The sequence below is a fragment of the Rhea pennata genome, chromosome 34, assembly GCF_028389875.1.
Source record: "Rhea pennata isolate bPtePen1 chromosome 34, bPtePen1.pri, whole genome shotgun sequence".
NCBI lineage: Eukaryota > Metazoa > Chordata > Aves > Rheiformes > Rheidae > Rhea > Rhea pennata.
Window position 1 is genome coordinate 104809 of NC_084696.1, and position 20424 is coordinate 125232.

At 57.2% G+C, this 20424-nt stretch overlaps 3 protein-coding genes across 5 annotated transcripts in view; 1 reads left to right on the plus strand and 2 right to left on the minus strand.

Moving 5' to 3' along the window:
* LOC134152856 (zinc finger protein 883-like) overlaps positions 1–20424 on the plus strand; it is a 54813-nt gene that overhangs the window by 13975 nt on the left and 20414 nt on the right. The gene's annotated exons all lie outside the window — the stretch shown is intronic.
* On the minus strand, positions 594–8268 carry LOC134152868 (butyrophilin subfamily 1 member A1-like). Of its 3 annotated transcripts, none has more exons than XM_062598579.1 (10): positions 7890–8268; positions 6866–6974; positions 6208–6555; positions 5522–5803; positions 4909–5016; positions 4585–4605; positions 4177–4197; positions 3008–3028; positions 2633–2665; positions 594–1782 (listed from the first exon to the last, which is right to left on the minus strand). In XM_062598579.1, the coding sequence occupies exons 1-10, from the start codon at positions 7935–7937 to the stop codon at positions 1136–1138; spliced, it is 1638 nt and encodes a 545-aa protein (XP_062454563.1). In that variant the 5' UTR covers positions 7938–8268; the 3' UTR covers positions 594–1135. The 3 variants fall into 3 exon arrangements, with proteins under 3 accessions (XP_062454563.1, XP_062454564.1, XP_062454562.1); XM_062598580.1 differs by having other exon boundaries at positions 6866–6979; positions 7890–8267; XM_062598578.1 differs by lacking the exon at positions 7890–8268 and having other exon boundaries at positions 6866–7173.
* Positions 10065–10919, minus strand: LOC134152896 (zinc finger protein 629-like; the record flags this gene model as incomplete). Its single annotated transcript, XM_062598640.1, has 1 exon — positions 10065–10919. A coding segment is annotated over one exon (855 nt), but the record flags the coding sequence as incomplete, so codon positions are not given.

Sequence of the window (20424 nt, forward strand, 5' to 3'; positions counted from 1 at the left end):
AGACCCCCGGCCGCGTCTGTTCATCATGTTCTCGACTCCCGAAGCTCACGCACGCGTGCGTGTGCACACACCGGGGCACACATCCAGAGGCGTGCGTGTTTGCCCTTTGCTTAATGCATCGGGTGCCATGCGTAATTGCACCCGGTTGCATGTAACGCGTGCGCTGCAGCGTGTAAGTCACCATTAGATGCTGCCAGCATTGCAGGAACCCCTCGGCTGGTGCTCCTTCAAGAATAGCTTTATTTTCTGGTTCATCTATGGATTCAAAGAGAAAAAATTGCAGCAAGAGGCACGCCAGGAGGAGGCAGTGTCTTCTCCTCTGCGAGCCTCCTTTAACCACGTTAAGAGGAGTCCCTGCTGCGATGGGTTGTGGTTCTGCATAGGGGTTTGGGGCTGCACATTGAGGAGAGCTGAGGTCTGGACACCTGTGATGGTCACAGGGATCTCGGTGCAGCTTGGCTGCCTCACCACGTGCTAGCCTGGATGCTTTCCCCTGATCGTCTTCTTTTCAGGTGGGGAAGAATCAAATTCTCCTACTAGAGCTACACTGTTGGTAGTCTCCAAATAACTTGAAGTTGTTAATAACTGAAAAATACAGAGGGAAAATCCTTTTTAATCTAAGTAGTATCTTTTTTTAAGTACATGTGAGCATATCACAACACTTGGAAAGTATTAGACATCAGAGCACTGCACATCCCACTACTGAAATGGTTCCTTGTTTGGAGCTGTGTGGCAGACGATGCTGGCCCTTGCAGTTCCGTTTAACAGACCGAGTTTCACAAGACTTTAGGGAATTAAAGTGAAAAAGAAGAGGGGAGATGCACAGTTCCTCCTTCCCAGCCTTGCCACTGGCTCAGTGAAGTTTTCCTTCCCCACCTCAGGTAGGTGCTGACATGCTTGTTGGTTGTCTAGGCTCTGCTCATGGCCAGAGGTTGCAACAAGGCCTTCTGGGGGCAAGCAGTTTGCCTGGAGACGTCACCTTAGGAGCACAAAAGTTGTCTTGACCGCTGCTCCCTCTTGCTGCAGACTGTCCCAGGCAGCTCCGCTCGGAGGGAGACCCGTGGACGGACGGCGAAGGTGGCCGGAGCAGCGTTGCGTGCGTGCTTACAGACCGCGCGGGTTGTCCCTGTGCTTGTCAGTTCCTGCTGCCCGGCGTGCACGGGGCCACGCACCCGCCGGGCACCTTGGAGAGGCTCTGCAGAGGGCAGCCCGGATGGAGCAGAAGTTCCTCCGCGCTGAGGGCACGTGCGAGCGGAGGAGCTGACTTCAGGCTGAGCCGGGCAATCGGCCCCACACGGAACCAGGGACGAATCCTTTCCCCGGTCAGCGGGGCCAGTGGGAAAGTGAAGAGCAAGTTTTCGCTGTCAGCGTCAAAAAAGGCCACCTTCTGCCCTTCAAAGTCCAGATAGACCCTAATCGTCCGGGGGATCTGGGTGAGCATGAGAGGTTTATGATCAGGGGAGGTTAGAGCCCAGTACTGGCCTCCGCACTGGAAAATAGCCAAGATCCCATCCTGAGGGGCCGGGTTGATCCATCCCTTCCTCTTCATGGACTCCCTGGCCACCCCCATTGCCCAGACCCCCCCTTCTTCAGTCCCCACATCCACCTCCCAGAAATATCTCCCCGAGATGAAGCCTTCCTGGCCCAGGACGCAGTGGTAGGTATCGAACCGCTCGGGGTTGTCGGGCATGGCCTGCCGCGTGTCTCCCCGCCTCACGTTCTTCCCGTCCGCAGAGAGGATGAGCTGGGGGTGAGCCGTGTCCGCGTCCAGCGTGACGTGCACTGCGGGGAGAGGGGAGGGACGGCAGAGCTCAGCAGCGGGCTGCGGGTGGCCAGGACGTGCTCTCTCCCAGCTGGAGAGCGGCCGAGGAGGATCTGCCTTTGCGATCTACCCAGAGCAACGCTGAGCTATGATTTATCCCCCTTGCAGCAACGTTTTGGGGGCAGATCTGACTGACACCTCATGCATTCAGCGGTGCCGGGGCAGGTTCCCTGGTACTAGACCCTGATGGTCTCTGTTGGTAACTTCAGCGTGGCTCCTGGCACAGGTGTGGCCCGGGCCCGCAAGCACGGCCCAGGCGATGTCCAGGCGTTACCCGCGAGCTTGCACAGGCCAGGGTCTGCTCCTGATACGCACTTGGGATAGGGCTGTCCAGTTTGGAGCCTTAAGGAAATTAAGAGCGTGGATATGGGGTGTTCTGCGCCGGTCTACGCAGAGGATAGACCTAGTCACAAATAATCTAGGTGAAGCCTTAAGTGACTGGCTTCGCCTTCTGAGGAGGTGGCAGTAGGGGAAGCAGGAAATCCTGGTGGTGATGCCCGGTGATGGGCCTTGGTGGAGCTAACCCCGAGTGCTGCAGACACAGACCGGGCTCCATCAGCCAACCTGCTGCCTGGGGTCGTTCCTAGGCCTTTTGCAGCAGCCAAAACAGTACGGAAGGGCTCGTTCAGTGGGGCAGAGAAAGTGGAAAAGGAAGCAGGAGCTGTTATAGCAAGCGAGAGACTAGCTGCACGGTGGTGCGATGGAGGGGGCAGATGTTCAAGCAGAGCTGGCCTCAGCTCCGCACTATCCATTCCCACCAGCCTCCCAGGGAAGAGACCTAAGCACAGGCAAAATACGAAGCTGAGGTACCTTCCTCCACTGGGATGATGGTGTTTCTCCACCCTGGAAGCAAACACACACGGTTACAAGCAGGTCCTCCGGCAGAGGGGGGTGGATGCGGGGTGCTTTGGGCCAGCGGCCTGCAGAACAGTCCCAGGTGTGCTTTGGTTTCGCAGAAGCGCGGATGCTGCCTTCGACGTGGGAAGGCACTGCATCAGGCTGCCAGAGCGCTGAAGTGAGCTGCGTCGTCTGTTTTGAGCCAATTCATCATTTTTTCGGACCTTGGGAATGTTCTGCCAAACAGTGTTGGTGGGGTCTTAGCCTGTAGTGGCAAAAGCACACCAAGGCACTGCTGTTTGAAAGACCAGGGTTCGGTAAACGGGGGAGAGCAAGGATTTAACTTACGAAGTTCTGCAGCGTGTTTCCCTGGAACAAAAGCACAGTGAACACGTTGTTAGCAGAGCCGTGTACCTTTTTTGTCAAATTCCTGTGCACAGATCCACAGGTGCATCAAGCTGCCAAACCAGGGGTACCTTAAGAGGTGATTTACCCCCATTTGCAATGCTAGACCTCCAAGAACGTGCCTGGACAGGGAACCAGGTGCATTATAGGGGGAAAAGCAGATGGAAAGTAGCTTTATGTAAAACTGACTTGAAGAAAGGGCTTTCTGTGCTTCCACAGGATGCAGGGAATCCCTGGTGGCCTTATCTAACAGAAAAAAAAAAAAAAACTCTCTCATTGCCACTGACAAGTCAGGCTCAGCCCATCTAAAGTTAGAAGAAAAATTAGGGAGAGCTTCTGGTTCGGGAGGCTCCATCTAGTATGAGGAAAAGGCTCCTTCTCCGGAAGGGTGGTGCAGGCATGGGACAGGTCTCCAGAGAGGGGAGGGATCTCCATCCTTGGGTTGCCTGGACAAACCACAGCTGCCCTGACCTAGCGCTGGAGAAAGTCCTGCTCCAAAGGGTTGGATTAGAGACTCCAAAGACTCCTTCCCACAACACTTCCGTGAGTTTGATTCTGAACTCTGTCTTTTCTGCTCCAAGTTACTGCCTGGGACTTCAGGAGTTTGGGGAGGTTGGATTTGTATCGCAAGGAGATGGAGCAGCTTTGACTTGGAAGAAGCTTAGACTTTGGTGGGCTGTGTGCTCTTAGTCTAAGCACAAAAGTATCTGTTTGTCTTTCCTTTACATGACACTTCATCAGCAATGTTGCAATCGAAGCTGGCAATTATTTGATTTTTTTTTTGGGGGGGGGGGAATAAAGAATTAGGAATTTATCACCCTTTCAGACCCTCTCTGGGGAGAAATCTGCAGCATAAACTGTATTTCTTTGAAAATAAGCAAGCTGCCCCCTTAGAAAGCCAGATGTTTCGCCAAAGATAATTAAGCTACTGGCAACATGTGGGCTGTAGATGGGCTTAGGGACCTGCAGGCTGCCATCTCGGAGCTTGACCTCACCAAAAGCAGCCTGGTTTTCCCCTAAGGTCGGCTACCCAAATTCACTGGTTGAGGTTGAGTCGCGCGTTGCGTTTGCTCCCCGCGTTACAAAAGCAAGGGCAGAGCCGCCGTACTCACTGATTTCTGCGTCACGTTCCTCTGAAAACAAAAGCAGAAACGAACGTTACGGGCAGCTTCCTTCCCGGCAGAGGCAAGTCACAGGAAAAGGTCAGCGACTAAACCCCCCCCCCCCCCGGGGCACAGGGACTTGTGCAGAAGGGGAGCAGTGGTCATTTAACTGTAAAACTGTACTGTCAGGAGAAAAGAGCTCTTATTTTGGGGGTGGGGTGGGAGGGGGTTGCATCTTCCAGATTTGAATGAAATCTATTCTATTTTCTGCCGCTCAGAACCCTTTCAAGCGACTTTTGGGTGAGAAATTACCCAGCGAGCGCAGTTTAGAGGCAGACGCAAAGGGGCGAAACCAAGGCAGGCCCAGCCCCCTGGAGCACTTAATCCCTTTAGAAAAGGGGGAAGAAGGTCTCTTACCCAGTTCTGCGGCGTGCCTGGCTGCAAGAGAACAGGGAAAGCCACATGGATTAAAGGCGTATTTCTTCCACTCCTACGTAACGTCAGGGTTGCTCTCACTGGAGGCATTTTGCACGTGTGCTGGGGCTGCGTCTGCCGAGTAGCAGGACCAGTATTTCGGGATATAGGAATATTGCTCCAGCAAGTGGTAGACTGACCCCTGAACGTCTAGGGGCACTGAACAGACCCGTGTCACTTCAGTTTGGTGTGAAACATCAGTAAACAGCGATGCTAAGGCTATACATACATACATACATATATATATATATGTATTTTATGCCTTACCTTGAAGTCGGAGAATGAAAACAAGCAGGACGATGAACAAAGCGAAGCAGGCAGCCAGGGCGGCGGCCAAAGCTACCACCCAGGGAGAGACCTCGGGAAAAAACGGATCTGAAACAGAACATCGTCCGAGCTGCGTTAATCCGGGACGCGAAGCTTTAAGCTCGCGCGCGCGCGCGCGCGGGGGTGAACGCAGTTACACGAGCACACGGCCGCGCTCCAGCACGTTCCTACAGCGCGTTCACGTGAGCACATGGCAAACACGAATCTGAGAAGAGATCCAACCTAAAAAATTCTCTAAAGCACTTTTGGCAGCATTTTATGCTCTCTGATGGAAATGGCTGGAAAGAGGTAGCTTGTAAGCACTCCGTCTCCTCCAAAAGCCAGGCTAGGGTCTGAGGAGGTCCCTTGTTTGGCCACGGCTTCTAAACCACCATCCAGGAAACAGTGTCTTTCGAGGAACGAGGGGTTTTCACTTGGTGGTATGAAGACCCTATACATCACTTGCTTCGGATGGAATCTGGTTCAGAAATAGCTGTTTCTCCCTCTCCTTGGCTGACACGAGAGCCTCAGTGTTTCCCTGGACTTCTGAACTTTTGCTCCGCTGGTTACTGACCTGATATGTGAATAGTTGACTCTTTCTCCTGGTCAAGCTGCATGTTCCTGATAAAACAGGAGACATTTCGCTTTGAGGTTTTTTGGATAATGATGGACTTCTCCACTTCAAAGTAGCCGTTCCCGTCTCGGGAGTCTGATTCAGCAAACGAAGGGAACTGCTGCCCTTGGGAATCTCTCCACAGCATCTCAGGTTTTGGGTACCAGCCAGTTGCTCGACATCCCACTCGGATACCTCCGTCTTGGTAATCCTCCACGGAGAGAAGGGGACTGGAACCTGAAACTGGGATGAAAGAAACCAGTTAAATGCAAATATTAGAAATGCCCCTCCCAGAGGAGATCTTTTCAAAATCCTCTAGAAACTTTTCTGTTCAGAGAGCGATGTTTGTCTGCTCGTGTCCCACCCTGGGACAGCTTGGAGGACACGACCTTCGTAACAGGACAAGGTGTGTGAGGATTTATCTTTGGATGCAGCTATGGTGTTGCTGTATCTGTGGGCTCTCGGAGGTTTGATGTTGGAGCAGTGCATGTTCTGCAGAGGTGCGAGGCCCTGGGGGACAGGGATACGCTCACTGGGAATTGGATTTTCAAGCAGAAAAAAAGGCAAAAGGGATTTCTGAGTTGCAACAGGCAAAGGGGAAATGCCAGAAGCCCAATCTGTAGGCAACCCTGACTCCAGGTTTTTACCTGCTACCTTCAGCTCTACCGTGGCTTCTTCGTAAGAGTTTCCATCTTTAACGAGGCACTGATACTGTCCCTCGTCGGTCAGCCTGACTCTGAGGATCCGCAAGGAAACATTTCCAAAGGAGATGCCCTCTTTCAAAAACTCTGTCCTCTCCTGGTATTCGGGCATCTGGGATGAGTAGTGGTCCTGTCCACCGTGATAGAGGTGCACGTAGACGGAAAACCGGGACCGGAACCATCTCACCTCCATGTTCTCAGCGTTCAGCCGGGGGGAGAGGTGGCAGGGCAGCACGACGTCTCCTCCCACGACAGCAGTGATGGGGTGCTCGGGTCCCAGGACTCTGAACTGGGCTGGGAAAGGTGGCAGAAGAAGACAACACGTCTATCAGACACAGGCATGAGCCGTTCTGCTGCCGCATTATCTGTGCGAATGGGTGTCCTTCAGGACCTAGAACCGAGCTGGGTGGGGGTCAGAAACCCTGAGTTATTTACTGAGGCTGAAGGCACTGCTGAGCTCTTGATATCTCAGTAACATCATGCTATCTGCTCCCACAGGCATCCTTCAGTATCTATCACCTTTGGCACAGTATTTACAAGCAGAAAAAAAATTATAACAAGGGATGAATGTCATCTAAGGAGCAAAATCAGTGGAGACCCTTACCAGAATCCAGCTTGTGAACATGAAAACCAAAGAGGAAAATTCTGACCCAAGTCAGGACCAAGCTGCTGCGTGGAAGACTGAATGAGGAAACCAACATCTTCACACCCAACTTCACTGGGAAAAGATGGAGAGGGGAAGAAAGAATTGAGTGTAAAGCTGAGTGTATTAAAAAGTGCATAAATTTGGAAAGGATATTGCCAGATAGAGCTGTAGCGTTCAAAACCTGGAGAACCAGGCAGGAGTTGGATATTTTTTTTTTAGAAAAATAGGTTGGAAGAGACTGTTGGGGTCTCTGATCCAACCCTGCTCACGGCAGGGCCGAGGAGATCAGGTAGCTCTGGGCCACCTCCAGGTAAGTTTTGATACCTCCAAGGATGGAGGCCCCCCACCTCCACGGACCTGTCCCACCTGCACAAGGAGGAATAACCATTTTGACGTCTGAGCCTGTTCCCACCGCCCAGGCTCGGACCTGACGGTGCGGGCACGACTCGGTGGGAGCTCGCGCCTTCCTTGGAAGGGCCTCCAGCAAAGCAGAGAGGACAGGAGGAAACTCTGGCAAGCTGGGGTGGGGGGAGGAATCAGATTTTCAAGTCTCCTTATAACGTGTGTGCATGGGGAAACCTGTAAACTGAAATCTAGGTTTTGGGGCAAAAAGTCAGGGAAAGCCCCCTGCCCACTCCTGCGCTCTGAGGATGGAGCGGTGCAAAGCTGCCAAGTCGGAGGGAGCCGGCTCCATGGGGGGTGATACGTGCCTGACACCCATGCGTCACATCTTGGGCAGGGCTTAAACGGTCCCGGTTTGAAAGCGCTTTCCCCTCCCCACCCCGAGTTTAAGCCTGGGCTGGGATTCCCGTGGTGCTGGGGATCCTCCAAGCCCCCAGCTGCTTTGAGGGCTCTTAGCGTAACGCCCCCGACCGGTGCTGCCCCCCAAGCACCCCGCGTCTCCCGTGGCCTCGAACCTCCCCCCAAGCAATCTCCGTGCCACCAAACCCGGATACCCACCATCCCCAGGGCCCTGCCGTACCTGTCCCGCACCGGACCGGACCCCTGCTCCACGGGAAGGAGAAGACATTGCTCCTCAGGCGCCGGGCGGAGGTAGCACCCTCGCTGCAGCTCGCTTGGAGCACGGAGGGTTAACAGCAACCCAGCGCGGAGGAGATGGCACAGGCAGGAAAAGGGTGGGTCGGAGAGCTAACCCAAACTGCTGTCAGCTTCCTGCCTAACGGGGGGTTCGAGGTCCGAAGGGTGGAGCTGAGCCGAGCCAAGCCAACGCGGAGCGGAGGCCGCCGCAGGGAGCCTCGCGGAGACCGCCGAGGCCGGGCGGCCTTCTCCACCCGCCGGGGCTCCTCTGCGGCCCCGCCGACGCTGCATCCCGGTGCGCCGGCGGAGCCCCCGCGGAGGCGGCGCTTGCCCCGGCGCGGGGACGTCCTGGGCGGCGCGGTGGAAATAGCCGAGGCGTTGCGTGCCGGGAGCCGGAGTGGGGAGGGGGGAAGGCTGCAAGCAGGGAAGCTTGTTGCATGCTAAAACCTCCAAGCGGCAGAGAGGGGCCGGCGGTGCACGTGTGCATGTTTCCTCCCCTTGCCAGCAATGCACGTGATTATTTTATTTCATTTTATTTTATTTTATTCCCTCCCCGGGCGCATGCCAGCGGCGGGGAGCGTGTGCAAGCGCTGCCTGAGCGAGCGTGCTGCGACCGCCTCCCGGCTCAGAGCACACCTCCGTCTTTGCAGGCGGCCTCGTTTGCACTGCTTGTGTTTTCCGGCTTACTGGGGTTGCTGCTTCCTCAAAACCGAGAGCTCTGGAGCTGCTTTCGCTTTTGAACGATGGGGATCAGCGAGCATTTAAGCGTCCTGGCAGGCTTGGAGTAACAGCGAACGGCAAAGGGCTGGTTCCGAGCTCGTCCTAAAGCAAACACGTCTGTGCCTGGAAAGCCGCTCGCAGGATCGCAGCCCAGCCGGGAGCTTTATCGCTCCTCTTTGCACGGAGGTGTCCTGGCCCGACACCACGTCCCCGCTGCCGGCGTGCTGGTCCCGGCGTGCCAGCGGGGCCGCAGGAGAGGGGCGCAGGTTTAACGAAGGACCTGCGCTGCCGGCAGCACGCATGGGTCGCGTTTGACTCATTATCCCCGAGGGCCCCTTAAATCTGTTAGAATTATCCCCTCGTCTCAGCTGCGCTAAAGCTCGAGCGGCCTCTGCCTGGGAAGCGACCCGGGAAGCGATGCCCGTGCGGTGGCGGCTCTCCGCTTCCAGGGTCCGCGTCGCCGGCGCTCTCCCGGCTGCTCCCGCCTCGGAGCAGGTCTCAGGACGCGGCGCCGCGACTCGCACTTTTATTTTCTTTTTTCACGTTTACCCTCCTGTTTCCCGACTTCTTATCTCAGAGATGCTTCCAGCCCCTTCTGCTGGGCACCGCGGAGCCTTCCTTGGGCTGAGCGGATGGGAAATCAGCTTTCTAGGTTGGCTAAATTCTTACGATCCGCTGAAATGAAGCCCATCACGTGTGGTGCTCCCGTTTCCCGTGTCCTTTCGGCACCCCGCATGCCTTTGGCGTTCCCTCCTTCGCTTGCTCTCCCGACATCCGCGCGTCGGTCCCTCTTTCGTCTGAGCCAGCCAAGGCCTGATCTTCGCCAGCTGCTTTTAGCTCATTCCCCAGCCTCCCCCTTTTACACCTCCAGAAAAGGCCTTTTTTTTTTGCAGCAGGAATGTAGCTATCACAGGTTTATGAGTGGCAGAAGAAACAGAGTTTGGTCTTGGACGTTGTTCTCGTCCGTGTGTATTCTCTGATGTCTAATAAATGGGTGAATTTATTAGCTGTCTGCTCAGTGCGAGGGGTTAGGCAGGAGTCTTTCTTCCCCTTGGCCGGGCATTTCCAACAAACATGCAAGACCGGCGTTACTGATGCCCCCGGTCTCTTATCGGGTTGATCGGCAGGCTCAAAAGGTGCCAGAAGAGGGATGCGTGCCCATGGCCACGCACACTGTCACCGCAGAGCCTCGTCTCCTTAGGAAACGGGTTAAAAACTGCTTACGGCCAAACGAAAAAAGGGGAAAATGTGCGCCACGGGGGATTTTCTTTTGTCAAGGAAGTCAGGTCAACAGGGGTGCAAGTTCCTCGTGAGGATGGTGTCTCCTTTGGAAATTTTCCCTGCACTGGACGACCTCCTCCCCATGCCATGCAAAGTCTCTCCAGGGTCTCCGGCACCCTCAGGCTCTCTCCCCGGTGTGTGTTCTCTCGTGGGAAATGAGGTCAGAGCTCTGGATGAAACTTTTCCCGCAGGCCAGACACTTGTAGGGTCTCTCTCCCGTGTGGATTCGCCGATGTTTAATGAGGTTTGAGCTCTGGATGAAGCTTTTCCCGCAGTCCTGGCACTCGTAAGGTCTCTGGCCCGTGTGGATCCGCTGGTGCTTGATCAGGTTGGAGCTGTGGTTAAAGCTTTTCCCGCACTCGGTGCACTTATAGGATTTCTTCCCGACGTGCAGTCTCTGGTGGGCGAGGAGCTCGGCGCTCTGAGCGAAGCCCTTCCCGCACTCGGGGCACTTGCAGGGTTTCTCGCCGGCGTGCACCCGGCGATGCTTCGTGAGGTTGGAGCTGTGGTTGAAGCGCTCGCCGCAGTCCAGGCACTCGTACGGCTTCTCGCCGGTGTGGATCCTCCGATGCTTGATGAGGTTGGAGCCGTGGCCGAAGCTCTTCCCGCAGTCGGCGCACTGGTAAGGCTTGTCCCTGGTGTGGATTCTCCGGTGGGTGAGGAGCTCCGAGCTCTGAACGAAGCGCTTCCCGCAGTCGAAGCACTCGTAGGGTTTCTCTCCCGTGTGGGTTCGCTGGTGCCGGAGGAGGTTCGAGCTCCGATTGAAGCTCTTCCCGCAGTCGAGGCACTCGTAGGGGCTTTCACCCGTGTGGGTCCTCTGGTGGCGAAGGAGATGCGAGCTCCAGCTGAAGCTTTTCCCGCACTCCGTGCAAGCGTGTTTTCTTTCCTCCGCGTGGATTTTGGATGGAGCTGAGCTTTCCTGGGCGTCCTTGCCTCCTGCTCCGCACCAGCTGGGTTTGGCCGGTGGCTTCGCTGAGCGAGATCCCAGCTGCTTCTCCGAGCTCGGATGATTTCCCCAGGCTTTTCCCTGAGAACAGCTCTGGGAAAAACTCTCTTCCGATCTACCTGTCACCATCCCGTGCGTTTGCGATTGCCTGGGAACATCCTGCTCCGAACGCTCCTTTTCGTGTTCGCTCAGCGCTCCATCTCCAGCTGAAACAGAAAGAGTGATGCATGTAATTCCTGTGCCAAGGAGGAAGGGGGAATTTATTGCCCCCAGATGCTCAGCGTGCAATAAATCCAGCAAGGGACCAGTCAAACGAGAGGAAAACTCCCGCGGATGCTGGTCGCAAGCCGGGCAGGGGGTGGCTAGTTGAGGTGAAAGAGGCAGCATTTCCTCAGCACCCCCGTGGGAATCCTGGCCTTTTCCCATCTCTTCCTTGTCATTTCTGAGTGGGGGGGGGCTCGCTGACTCGGTTGCGGCAGCACGGTTAAAGCTTTACCTGCGTTGGCTTGGACATAGAAGGGAGCAGGGGGCTGGTACCTGCGTCCCCGGATAAACGCGGATAAACGCGGTCCTCGCTCCCTTGAGAGTGCTGATGGCGTGGATGAACCGCGGTTTCCCTTCGAGGGACTCCAGCACCCCCAGCACCCCGGGGCATGGGACTCCTTACCCGGCAAGGCCGCAGCCTCGTGGTTCTCCTGCATGATGTCCCGCGGAGGGCTCGCTGATGGCGGTCCAGCGGGTCCCGCTGCTGCCGGCTGGAATATGCGACCGCCTCCGCAAAGCTCGCGGGCTCCTGAAATAGCAACAGAGCCCAGCTCAGTGCCCTCTGCCCTGCGAGGCCGCTGCAAGGACTGGGGCGATCAACAAGCGATCAGCCGGCATCACAGGTTGTCCTGTCCCTCTGCAGCCCGTTCCAGCATCATCCTTTGCCCCTTTTTCATCCCATCCTTGTGGCTTCTGTTCCACTCATCATCATAGGAAATACCATTTTTAAAGAAGGGAATATTGCCCAGGTTTGTAGAAAGCTTTAGTTTGGGAGGAACTTCTGGAGATCCTGATTCCAACCTCCTACTCCACAGTGGACACCTGTGTGACCTGGAGACCAGACAAAAGCTCTGGGAGGGTTTCTGGGCTGCCCTCAGATCCTGGTCCACCATGCATCACAGCCAACAGTGCCCAGGGAGCTGCCATCTGTCCTGCACCCATGGGTGGCTTTCCAGGCTGGGCTATCTGAGCGATGTGGTTGTATCTTCCAGCTCTCTGCCACTGCTTAGCTTATGGTACCATCTCCTGTGTGGCTCTGGAGTAACACAGGCCAAAACCCATCTTTGCTTGTGCCTGCTGCTCCGTGTTATCTGCACTGAGCTAAACCGTGTCCCCAGGCTTTCGGGACAGGGAGCTTGTTCTCCATGGAGTTACTCCAAGCAGGATTTCACCAGGATAACTCCCCATCTCTGTGTCTCTGCCAGCTACAGAGCTTTTGCGACTTGGTATTTTATTGTGCCAGTCGCTCTGACCATCAATTTTCATAAAGCTGATGGGTGGTAAACTAGAAAAACAGGGATTCTGGGGAGGATTTTTCCCAGTGTCAGATAACCAGCAGAATGATGGGAACAGGGAAGGTTTGGGGAGGAGGAAGATAATTCAGGTCACTGGTCTCGGGCAAAGCAGGAGCCTGCAGGGCTTGTGCGGAGAAGGTGCTTCAAATCAGGATAAAAAAGAGCTTCCCTGCATGCACCCCCCCCCCCACGTCACCCTCCGCCTTCCCGCCGCCTCCGTCCGTCCCAGCCCTCCCGGGGGGGGGCAGAGGGGAGGGCGCTGGGAGGGCCGGCAGGGACCCCCGTTACCTGCGGGTGGCAGCGGGGGCGGAGCCCGCGCCGGGGGGAGGCTCCAGGCCGGCCCGAGCGCTGCGGGGCTTGGGCCGGGGCCGGGGCCGGGGCCGGGGTCGGGGTCGGGGTCGGTGTCAGGGTCGCTCCGACACCGGCACCGGGCGCTGCTCGCTCCGGGGCGACACCGGCACCGGGCGCTCCCCGCTCCGGATCGCGCCGGGACCGGGACCGGCACCAGCACCGGGTGCCCCCCGCTCCGGATCGCTACGGGGCCGGGACCCGGCTCTCCCCGCTCCAGATCGCGCCGGTGCCAGTGCCGGTGCCGGGCGCTCCCCGCTCCGGATCGCTCCGGGACCGGCACCGGGCGCACCCTGCTCCGGATCGCGCCGGGGCCGGGACCCGGCGCTCCCCGCTCCAGATCGCGCCCGTGCCTGCACCGGGTGCTCCCCGCTCCAGATCGCTCTGAGACCGGCACCGGGCGCACCCCGCTCCGGATCGCTCCAGTACCGACACCGGCACGGGGCTCTCCCCGCAAGCTCCCGCTCTGCCCAGCCGCTCCTTGCTCGCCGTGGAGGAAGCAGCATCAACGTGTGACCCAGGAAGATAAACAGGAGGCAGCAGGGTCCTGCTCGGGGCCGGATCTGCCACACCGTGTCCCCCCTCCCGGAGCTCCTTGCTCGGGAGCCCAGCCGCAGGCTCGGCAGCATCGCTCCCCCCTGCTTTGGCTTTACCCCAAAAGCTGCTGCTGCGGGCACCCCCCAGGGATGCACCCCGTGTGGGGGCATCTGCAGCCATCCTCTGGGGCAGCCCAGTCCCCAAGTACCGTTCCAGAGCGGTCAGGTACTTGGGAGGGGGATTTGCATTTGCTCTTCCCTCCGCTGGTGACCTAATTCCACTGGAGAACTGTGGGCAAATGTGAAAGGTGCAAGTTTCATAAAAACTGCCTTTCCCACAGGGAAAAAAACACCCTGCGACGTCGCTGGCCCCAGCGATCCCCAGGCAGAACTCCTCTTGCCTGGCTTCTGCCGCTTCTCAAGCCGCCTAGCTCTTCGTTGCCCTCCCGGCTGCTCGTTTCCCGCACATGATGTTCCCACGCGTGATGTTCCCGCTTGCATGCGGGAAGCGGCTGCATCGATGAGAGGCTCAGCTGCGGTGGAGGGGCTGGCCCAGCGATGTCCTCCGCTTCCTCGGAGGGGAAAAAAGAGCAGCGCTGGGTTTCTGCTCTGCCAGACTCCATCTGTGCCCTGTTCTAGGGGAGGATGCGGGCTCCTTCCACCTCATGCTGCTTCAGCACAAGCCTGGGACAGCTTCTAGGTAAAGCTGGTGTGGGTGGTGCCCTGTCACCATCCGAGTTATCCCGGCCCAGCCAGGAGCAGGTATCCCAGCAGTGATCCCCTGTGGACTGATTTCACCTGCTGCAAGGGCAGAGGGGGCTGGTGACCACGGGCAAGCTCAAGGTGGCTTGCCTGTGGTGGCACTTGCCTCCTGAGAGGTGACCTGGTTTGGAAGCTGCCCTCAGGAGGGTGCCTGTCTTTTCCAGAAGAAAGGTGAGTAGTTAAAAGATGTTTTTTCCTTAAAAAAGCTCCCTGAATTCACCTGATTTCTTTCAACCTTGCTGCAGGATTTCCTGTTATCCGGTAGATGCCAGATTTCTACAGAGAAGAAAAGCAGAGGCTGAGAGATGGACAACTCAACCGTCACGGAAAATGTTGGCCAAAGAAGGACAACGAGGGGATCCCCTGAGGGTCCAGCACAGGCTAGAGCTGCTGGGGACAGAGACTAGCTCCTGCTTCTGCCCCGAGGGCACACACAAGCCTTCAGCAAACACGTGGTCTGTGAGTCCCAGCATCCCTCCTACCTCTGGAGAGGAACGAGACGATCAGTTCACCCAGATTCCAGCTCGGACCCAAGCTCTTTAGCTGTCACTTACTTTGTTTTCTCCTCCAGTCCCTGTAAGAGATCAGGACCAGCTTGTCTCAGTGAAGGAGTGGCCAGGCCGAGTTGCCCGGATGCCTTCGCTGGCACCCTGGTCCTCTTTCACAAAAGCATCAGTGAGTCTGATGGATGGAGCTTGTGAAGTCGGGTTTTGGGTAGCGTGACCATATCTGGGCTATTCTTTGGCACCAGGGTCATCTGGATGGATTTTCCCTGGGATCCACCTCTGTTGGCTCTTCCATCCTTGTGGACTTGTGCTTGTCACCCACATGCCACGTCCGCGATGAGAGTTGGACACCGTAGCGCTCCCCCCGCTTTATTTCTTTGATTCACAAGGCGTGTAGTAAACCCACAGTGTGTGTGTGGGGGGGGCTTACACCTTGCTCAGCCTGGTGTTAGCAGCTCTCAGGGGTCTTTACCAGCCTCCACCTCCTCCCTCTGTTTGCCGTGGGTTCATGGATTGGTTTAGCTGACACCTTGCCTGGGCTGACCTCTCTCACGGCTTCCTTCAGGCCTTGGAGATCTGGGGATCTTCTCCTTCTTCAAGCTGCAAAATCATCTGAGGTTTGGGGACTGCAAATTGTGCTGAAAGGAAAAACAGGGGGAAGACGAGAGTGAACGGCGGTTCCATCGTTTTGGCACAGTTGCTTGTCTGACACCTCTGCTGTGTGTCTGCGTCCCCTCTCCCATGGGAGGTGGCATGGGCCATGGGCCTCCATGCCTTTCCCGAGCATGGGACCCATAAAAGCCCGTGCACTGACTTACACAGCGAGGCCACGGTCTTGTAGGTCTCCACCATGATGTCCTGGTAGAGGGCCCGCTGAGTGGGGGCCAGCAGCACCCACTCCTCCCTGCTGAAACGCACGGCCACCTCCGTGAAAGTCACCGGCTCCTGAAAGCAAGGAGATCCTGGACTCATGGCCTTGGTCGTGGGATGAGAGAGGTTTCGGTCCTGCCAGCTTCTCCATCCCGCATCCATCTCAAATGCTGGCTGAGGGGGGTGTCTTTTCTTCCATCCCCACCTTTATGTCCCTTGGCCCCAGCTGCTATCTCAGGAGGACCCGAGCCCCTACCTGAGCCAGATCCACTGTGGCCATTCACTGTCCTCCCACAGACTGGGATGATCTCAGGGATGTTAGGCTGGAGCCTATAGAGGTGAGAGAAATGGCACGGGAGTTTCATCAGGTACCTCGGTCCCTGCCACTCCCCGGCCACAACCAGGCCATTCGCAGAGCATCGCCCAAACATCAAAGCAACCCGGGACTCACCTTGGCCACATGTTCTTGCCATGCTTCACTCCCACGAAAGCCAGCCAGGTGAACCACAGTCCAGTTTCTCTTCTCCTCCATGCTCTCCCTTCCCCTAGCTTCCCCTGCAGCTTGGGACCCCTGTGGGCAGACTTAACCTTTCTGCAAACAGTGTTTCCACACCTGAGACCCTGGAAGGGGAGACCTGAAGGCGCTTACTGCCTTCCTGCCAGGCGCGTTTGTGCTCTGCTATAGTGCTCTGGGGTCTGCCTTTCGCCTGCCTCCAGATTGCCCTCGGCATATTGCTTGAGTTTGCATCCAGAGGACTTTCTCAGAGGCTCCTTAGCAATCCCCAGTGCAGAGAGGAGGCTGGATGTACTTTGTTGACCTGCTTCATTTGCACTTTGTCAGTCCCTTCTCTCCATCTTGAGAAACAGGGAAACTGGATCCCAGAGTAACTGGGGTTGGAGGGACCCTCTGGAGATCTCAGGGTCCTGTAAGCACTAAGGGTGTCAATGGTCCTGATCAGCCCCACCTGGGACCCCCACGCACGCCTTGCCTATGCCCTGGGCTCTATTTCAGCTCAGCCTGAAACCCTCAGCCCTTTTGCAGCTCTGCTGGAGGAGCACTGCTCTGCAGTTGGCCCCAGCCATAGCTGGCCATGGACCCTGCTGATCCAGACCCTGATTTGCAGGTGGGCTTCCTGGCTTGTCCTTGGCCCCATTGGCTGTGTGCAGATGTCCCCAGTTCCCCAGACACGGGGCTACCCTGCTTATGTACCGCGGGATCAGCCCCTGTCCCGATGGTGGGCACTCATACTTGGTTCCTGGCCATCTGGGGGTCACCAGCCCTGATGGCCAGGTCCCTCTGCAAAGCCAGACCCAGTTTCTCAGGGTGATAGCCTGCTGAGTTTTAAACATCCCCAAGAATGGTGATATTGGTCCCTGAAAGCCCCGCAGATTCCCTCTTGGTTTCGATTTCTTTCAGGGACAGTTGAGCAGCTAAGTAGGAAGGAGGGATACAGAGCGCCTGAGGAACGTGTGCTCTATCACAAGATGTCAGGGCCCCAGAGGAGACAGAAATGTGGCTGTGAAATGCCTGCTGCCTTTAGGTACAAGCCGGAGCGTTTGGCCCATGCAATGCAAGGAGGAATCTGAGTTGACTTGTTGAGAAAAAGGTCGGAGGCCGGTGCCTGAGCTGCTGCAGGAAGGGAAAACGCCCCAAGTCGAGGCCCTGGGCTGCCTGCAGCCCTGCACAGAGGGTGAAACCCCGAGGCAGTCCCGGGACACACGAATCCTGGTCCTGCAATTAAGGGAGCAGCATGACAAGCAAGCAGATGCAACCGCAAGCAACCAAAATGCAGGATTAAAATAACCGCTAGAGGGAAAATCCTCCCTGCCGGATTCCCTGAGGAAACCTGGGCTGGGGGGAGGACAAGGCAGTTATCCAAGGGGAAAATCAGTAATTAGAGCATTTAGGTTAAAAGGTAACGACCGGCCGTGGAGGGACCCGAGAGTCCCAATCCCCTTGCATCCAGCTCTCGTTTCCCCTCTTCCCTGCGCCTCTTCTCCCCGGGACATCCCGGCCCCGTTCCCGGCACCGTGCAGCTCCGCTCGGCTGCTCTCACTGAGAGGGAAGGCTAGGTGGGGTGTTTCTTTTCTTTCCTCTTTCCTTTTTTTTTTTTTTCAGCCTGATAATTCCATCTTCCCAAAAATAAACACCGAAAGGCGATGCAGAGAGGGAATTTGGGAGAAGGCGCCTCCGAGCTGCTGCTCCCGCCGGCGCCGTCCCTCGCTCCCAGGTCCCGCTGCCCGGGCAGACGCAGACGTTGCTCCCTCGCCTCCCTGCTACCACAAAACCGGCACGTGAGACGGGCCGGAGAGGGGAAGAGAAAAGGCCTCTGAGATACCTCCCTCGCGGCGAGGAGAGGGCCGAGCGCCGGGCGCTGCAGCGCAGGGCTGGGTGCCGCGGCAGGCGGTGGAAGCGGCCTGGAGGAGTCCTGACGGGGAGCGGAGCTGATCCAGGGAGGTTCGTTTGGAGAAGGCAGGAGGGACATGGGAGGGCCTAACGTTGGAGTCGGCCCTGCCTTGAGCATGGGGTTGGACCAGAGACCTTTGGGGAGTCTTTTTCAGCTAAACAGCACTGTGACTCCCTGACAATATCAATGATCGTCTCAACCTTGACTGTGCTTCCCTCCTCTTTCAAGGATGCGGCTTTGGGCACAACCCTGGCAAATTCCTGGGTTTCTCCGTTGAGTGTCAATATCTTACCGTCTTCCCATCCCACGTCCCATGTTCCTGAGGGACGTTATCCCCACAGCTGGATCCCATCCTGGGCTGGAGCAGTTGTTGGAGGTGAAGGTGGGAGACCAGACCCCTGGATGCTGGAGGGACAAGCAGAAGCAATGTCACCGAGAGCAACGTCTTTGAGGAACGAAGCACAACGTTGCGCTGCTGTGGGAGCTGAGGCCCTCACTGTGCGCTCTGACCTGTGCCTTGCCATAAAACCATGGAAAACTGGGCTAATCCAGGGATCAGGAGCTGGGACTGCAGGTCTGGCTCCTCCCAGCTGAGGGCTCCCTTATTCCTCCTGGAGCCCGGCGTTATTTTCCTGGCTGCCAACCAGGAGAGGACGGAGTCCCAGGCGAGCTGTTTCAGGTGGGCTCAGGCAGGTAGCTCCCAGCTCTCGGGAGGAACATGGATTCGGATCCGAAAGGCTGCTTGTGCACTTTCCAGACACACTGCCGGGCGCAGCGGTGGCCGAGCTGCAAAGTTTGCCTGCCGTCCCCTTTTCCTTCCCGTTTTTGCTCTTGGCTCCATCCTTCCCTGTGAGGTGCAGGTGTGAGATGCTCCCTGTGCTGGGCTGCGGGAGCTTGGGGTGGGGGGGACAAGCTGACAAATGTATATATTTACAGATGCACGAAATGGGGAAGGGATGGGGGAGGAGGGGAGCTGCAATCCTGCTGTTTTGCTTTCCCCCAGCCCTGGCTGCTCCCATCCGGAGGAAGGGGTTAAAGCGGTGCCTGGAGGCAGCTGCCTCGATGGGCCATTAAGAAGCGAATAGGGTGATCCTGGGGGGCCGGAGCCGTGGCCGGGAGCCCCCCGGGGTGTTGGGGGGCTGGTGACAAAGTGGCAGCTCTGCACCCTGCAGAGGCGGCTGCAGAGCCTGGCCACCACCACCCTCTTGGACCTCACTGCTGCATCTAGAGGCCACCTCCTCCGCTGCCAAATTGTGCACCTGGACCCCAGCGTGCTTTCAGCTCAGATCAGCTGGGTGGAGACCCCCAGAAATCCCAGCTCGGGGCTTAGACCAGCCTGGGGGTTATTCCCAAGGAGCGGTTTGATTGCAAACAGCATATTTGGCCGCTCTGGAGGCCAAGCGTTTCTCGGCACAGCACGTTTCCCAGTCCCATCCTCCAAGAGCCGCGTTCCCCGATGGTGTTACGTGTGCACCAAGCCAAGCTCGGGCTTTGCCAAGCGCGGCAAACTGATACGAACTGCGCAGTTTTTCCTCGTTTCAACAAGCAGGGGATGTCATTGGGCTTTGCGGGGCCTCAGGAACGTTTCGATTAGGCTGTAGGACGAATGGGGCCGTCGAACAACCGAGCCCCGCGCGCTACTGGCGGGACAGACCGAAATTTATGGCCTTTTATGCACAGAAGGAGGCGATAAGGAAAAGTTGTGAGGAAGTCTGTGAAAGCTGTGGGGCCTGAGCAGGCGTGAGGGCTGAGACGGCGGGGAGGGAAGGGGGAAAAAGAGCATCGAAAGCTTGCAACAGAAGGAAGTATGCGAGGAGCTGGGCAGGCTGGGATTTTGCATGGTGTGCGCTAGCGGTTTGGGCTGATAGTGCCCCAAGCCAGCACTGCAATCGTTAAATGCAATGCTCCTCCAGGAGGAGCTTCCCGAGGGCTTTTCCCGGATTCAGACTGCCGGAGCTGAGCTTTGGCCGCCAGCGTGATTCCCTGAGACCGGGAGCAGCGAAGGTGGGAAGAGAGAAACTCCTGGCGGCTGGGGCAGCCCTTGGGCGCCAGGAGGGTGCTGTGAGCATCACCCTTGGGGGGGCTCCAGGCTTGCCTGGGCCATGCCGTGGGCCACCCTGCCTAGTGTCGGTCGCCTCTGGGACAGACCGGAGCTGCAGGCGTTGGCAGGGAGAGGGGCTCGTCCACGTGTGAACCCGCTCCCCTTGCGGAAGGGCCAAGGGCTCAGGTCGGATGTGTCCGGGGATGGGTCCCTGTGGCTCGGCGGCACGGGGAGGGACCCAGGAGATGCCTAAGGAAGGGAAGGTTTTTCTTTTTGTTATTCCCCCCTCCCATTTCAGGGGCTGCTTTTGGAGAGATTTTTGCTCCTTCCACTGCACCCTGGGAAGCTGGCAGGGCTGCGCAAGAGAAGACAGTGCTTCTGACCCCCTCTGTGCCCCACGCCAGGCTCCCGAGGAGGAGATCCTCTCTCTGGGGGCTGGGACAAGTCCTCCGGGCAGCCTCAGTTCCCTCTGATACCCCATGCCGAGCTGAAGCTGCAGGTA

Coding starts and splice junctions, on each gene's coding strand:
- LOC134152868 (XM_062598578.1), bottom strand. CDS start 7,043: ATGCACTTTTTAATACACTCAGCTTTACACTCAATTCTTTCTTCCCCT. Junction 4,198..4,584: donor CAGGCACGCCGCAGAACTGG/GTAAGAGACCTT, acceptor TTTTGTTTTCAG/AGGAACGTGACGCAGAAATC. Junction 1,783..2,632: donor CATCATCCCAGTGGAGGAAG/GTACCTCAGCTT, acceptor CTCTCCCCGCAG/TGCACGTCACGCTGGACGCG.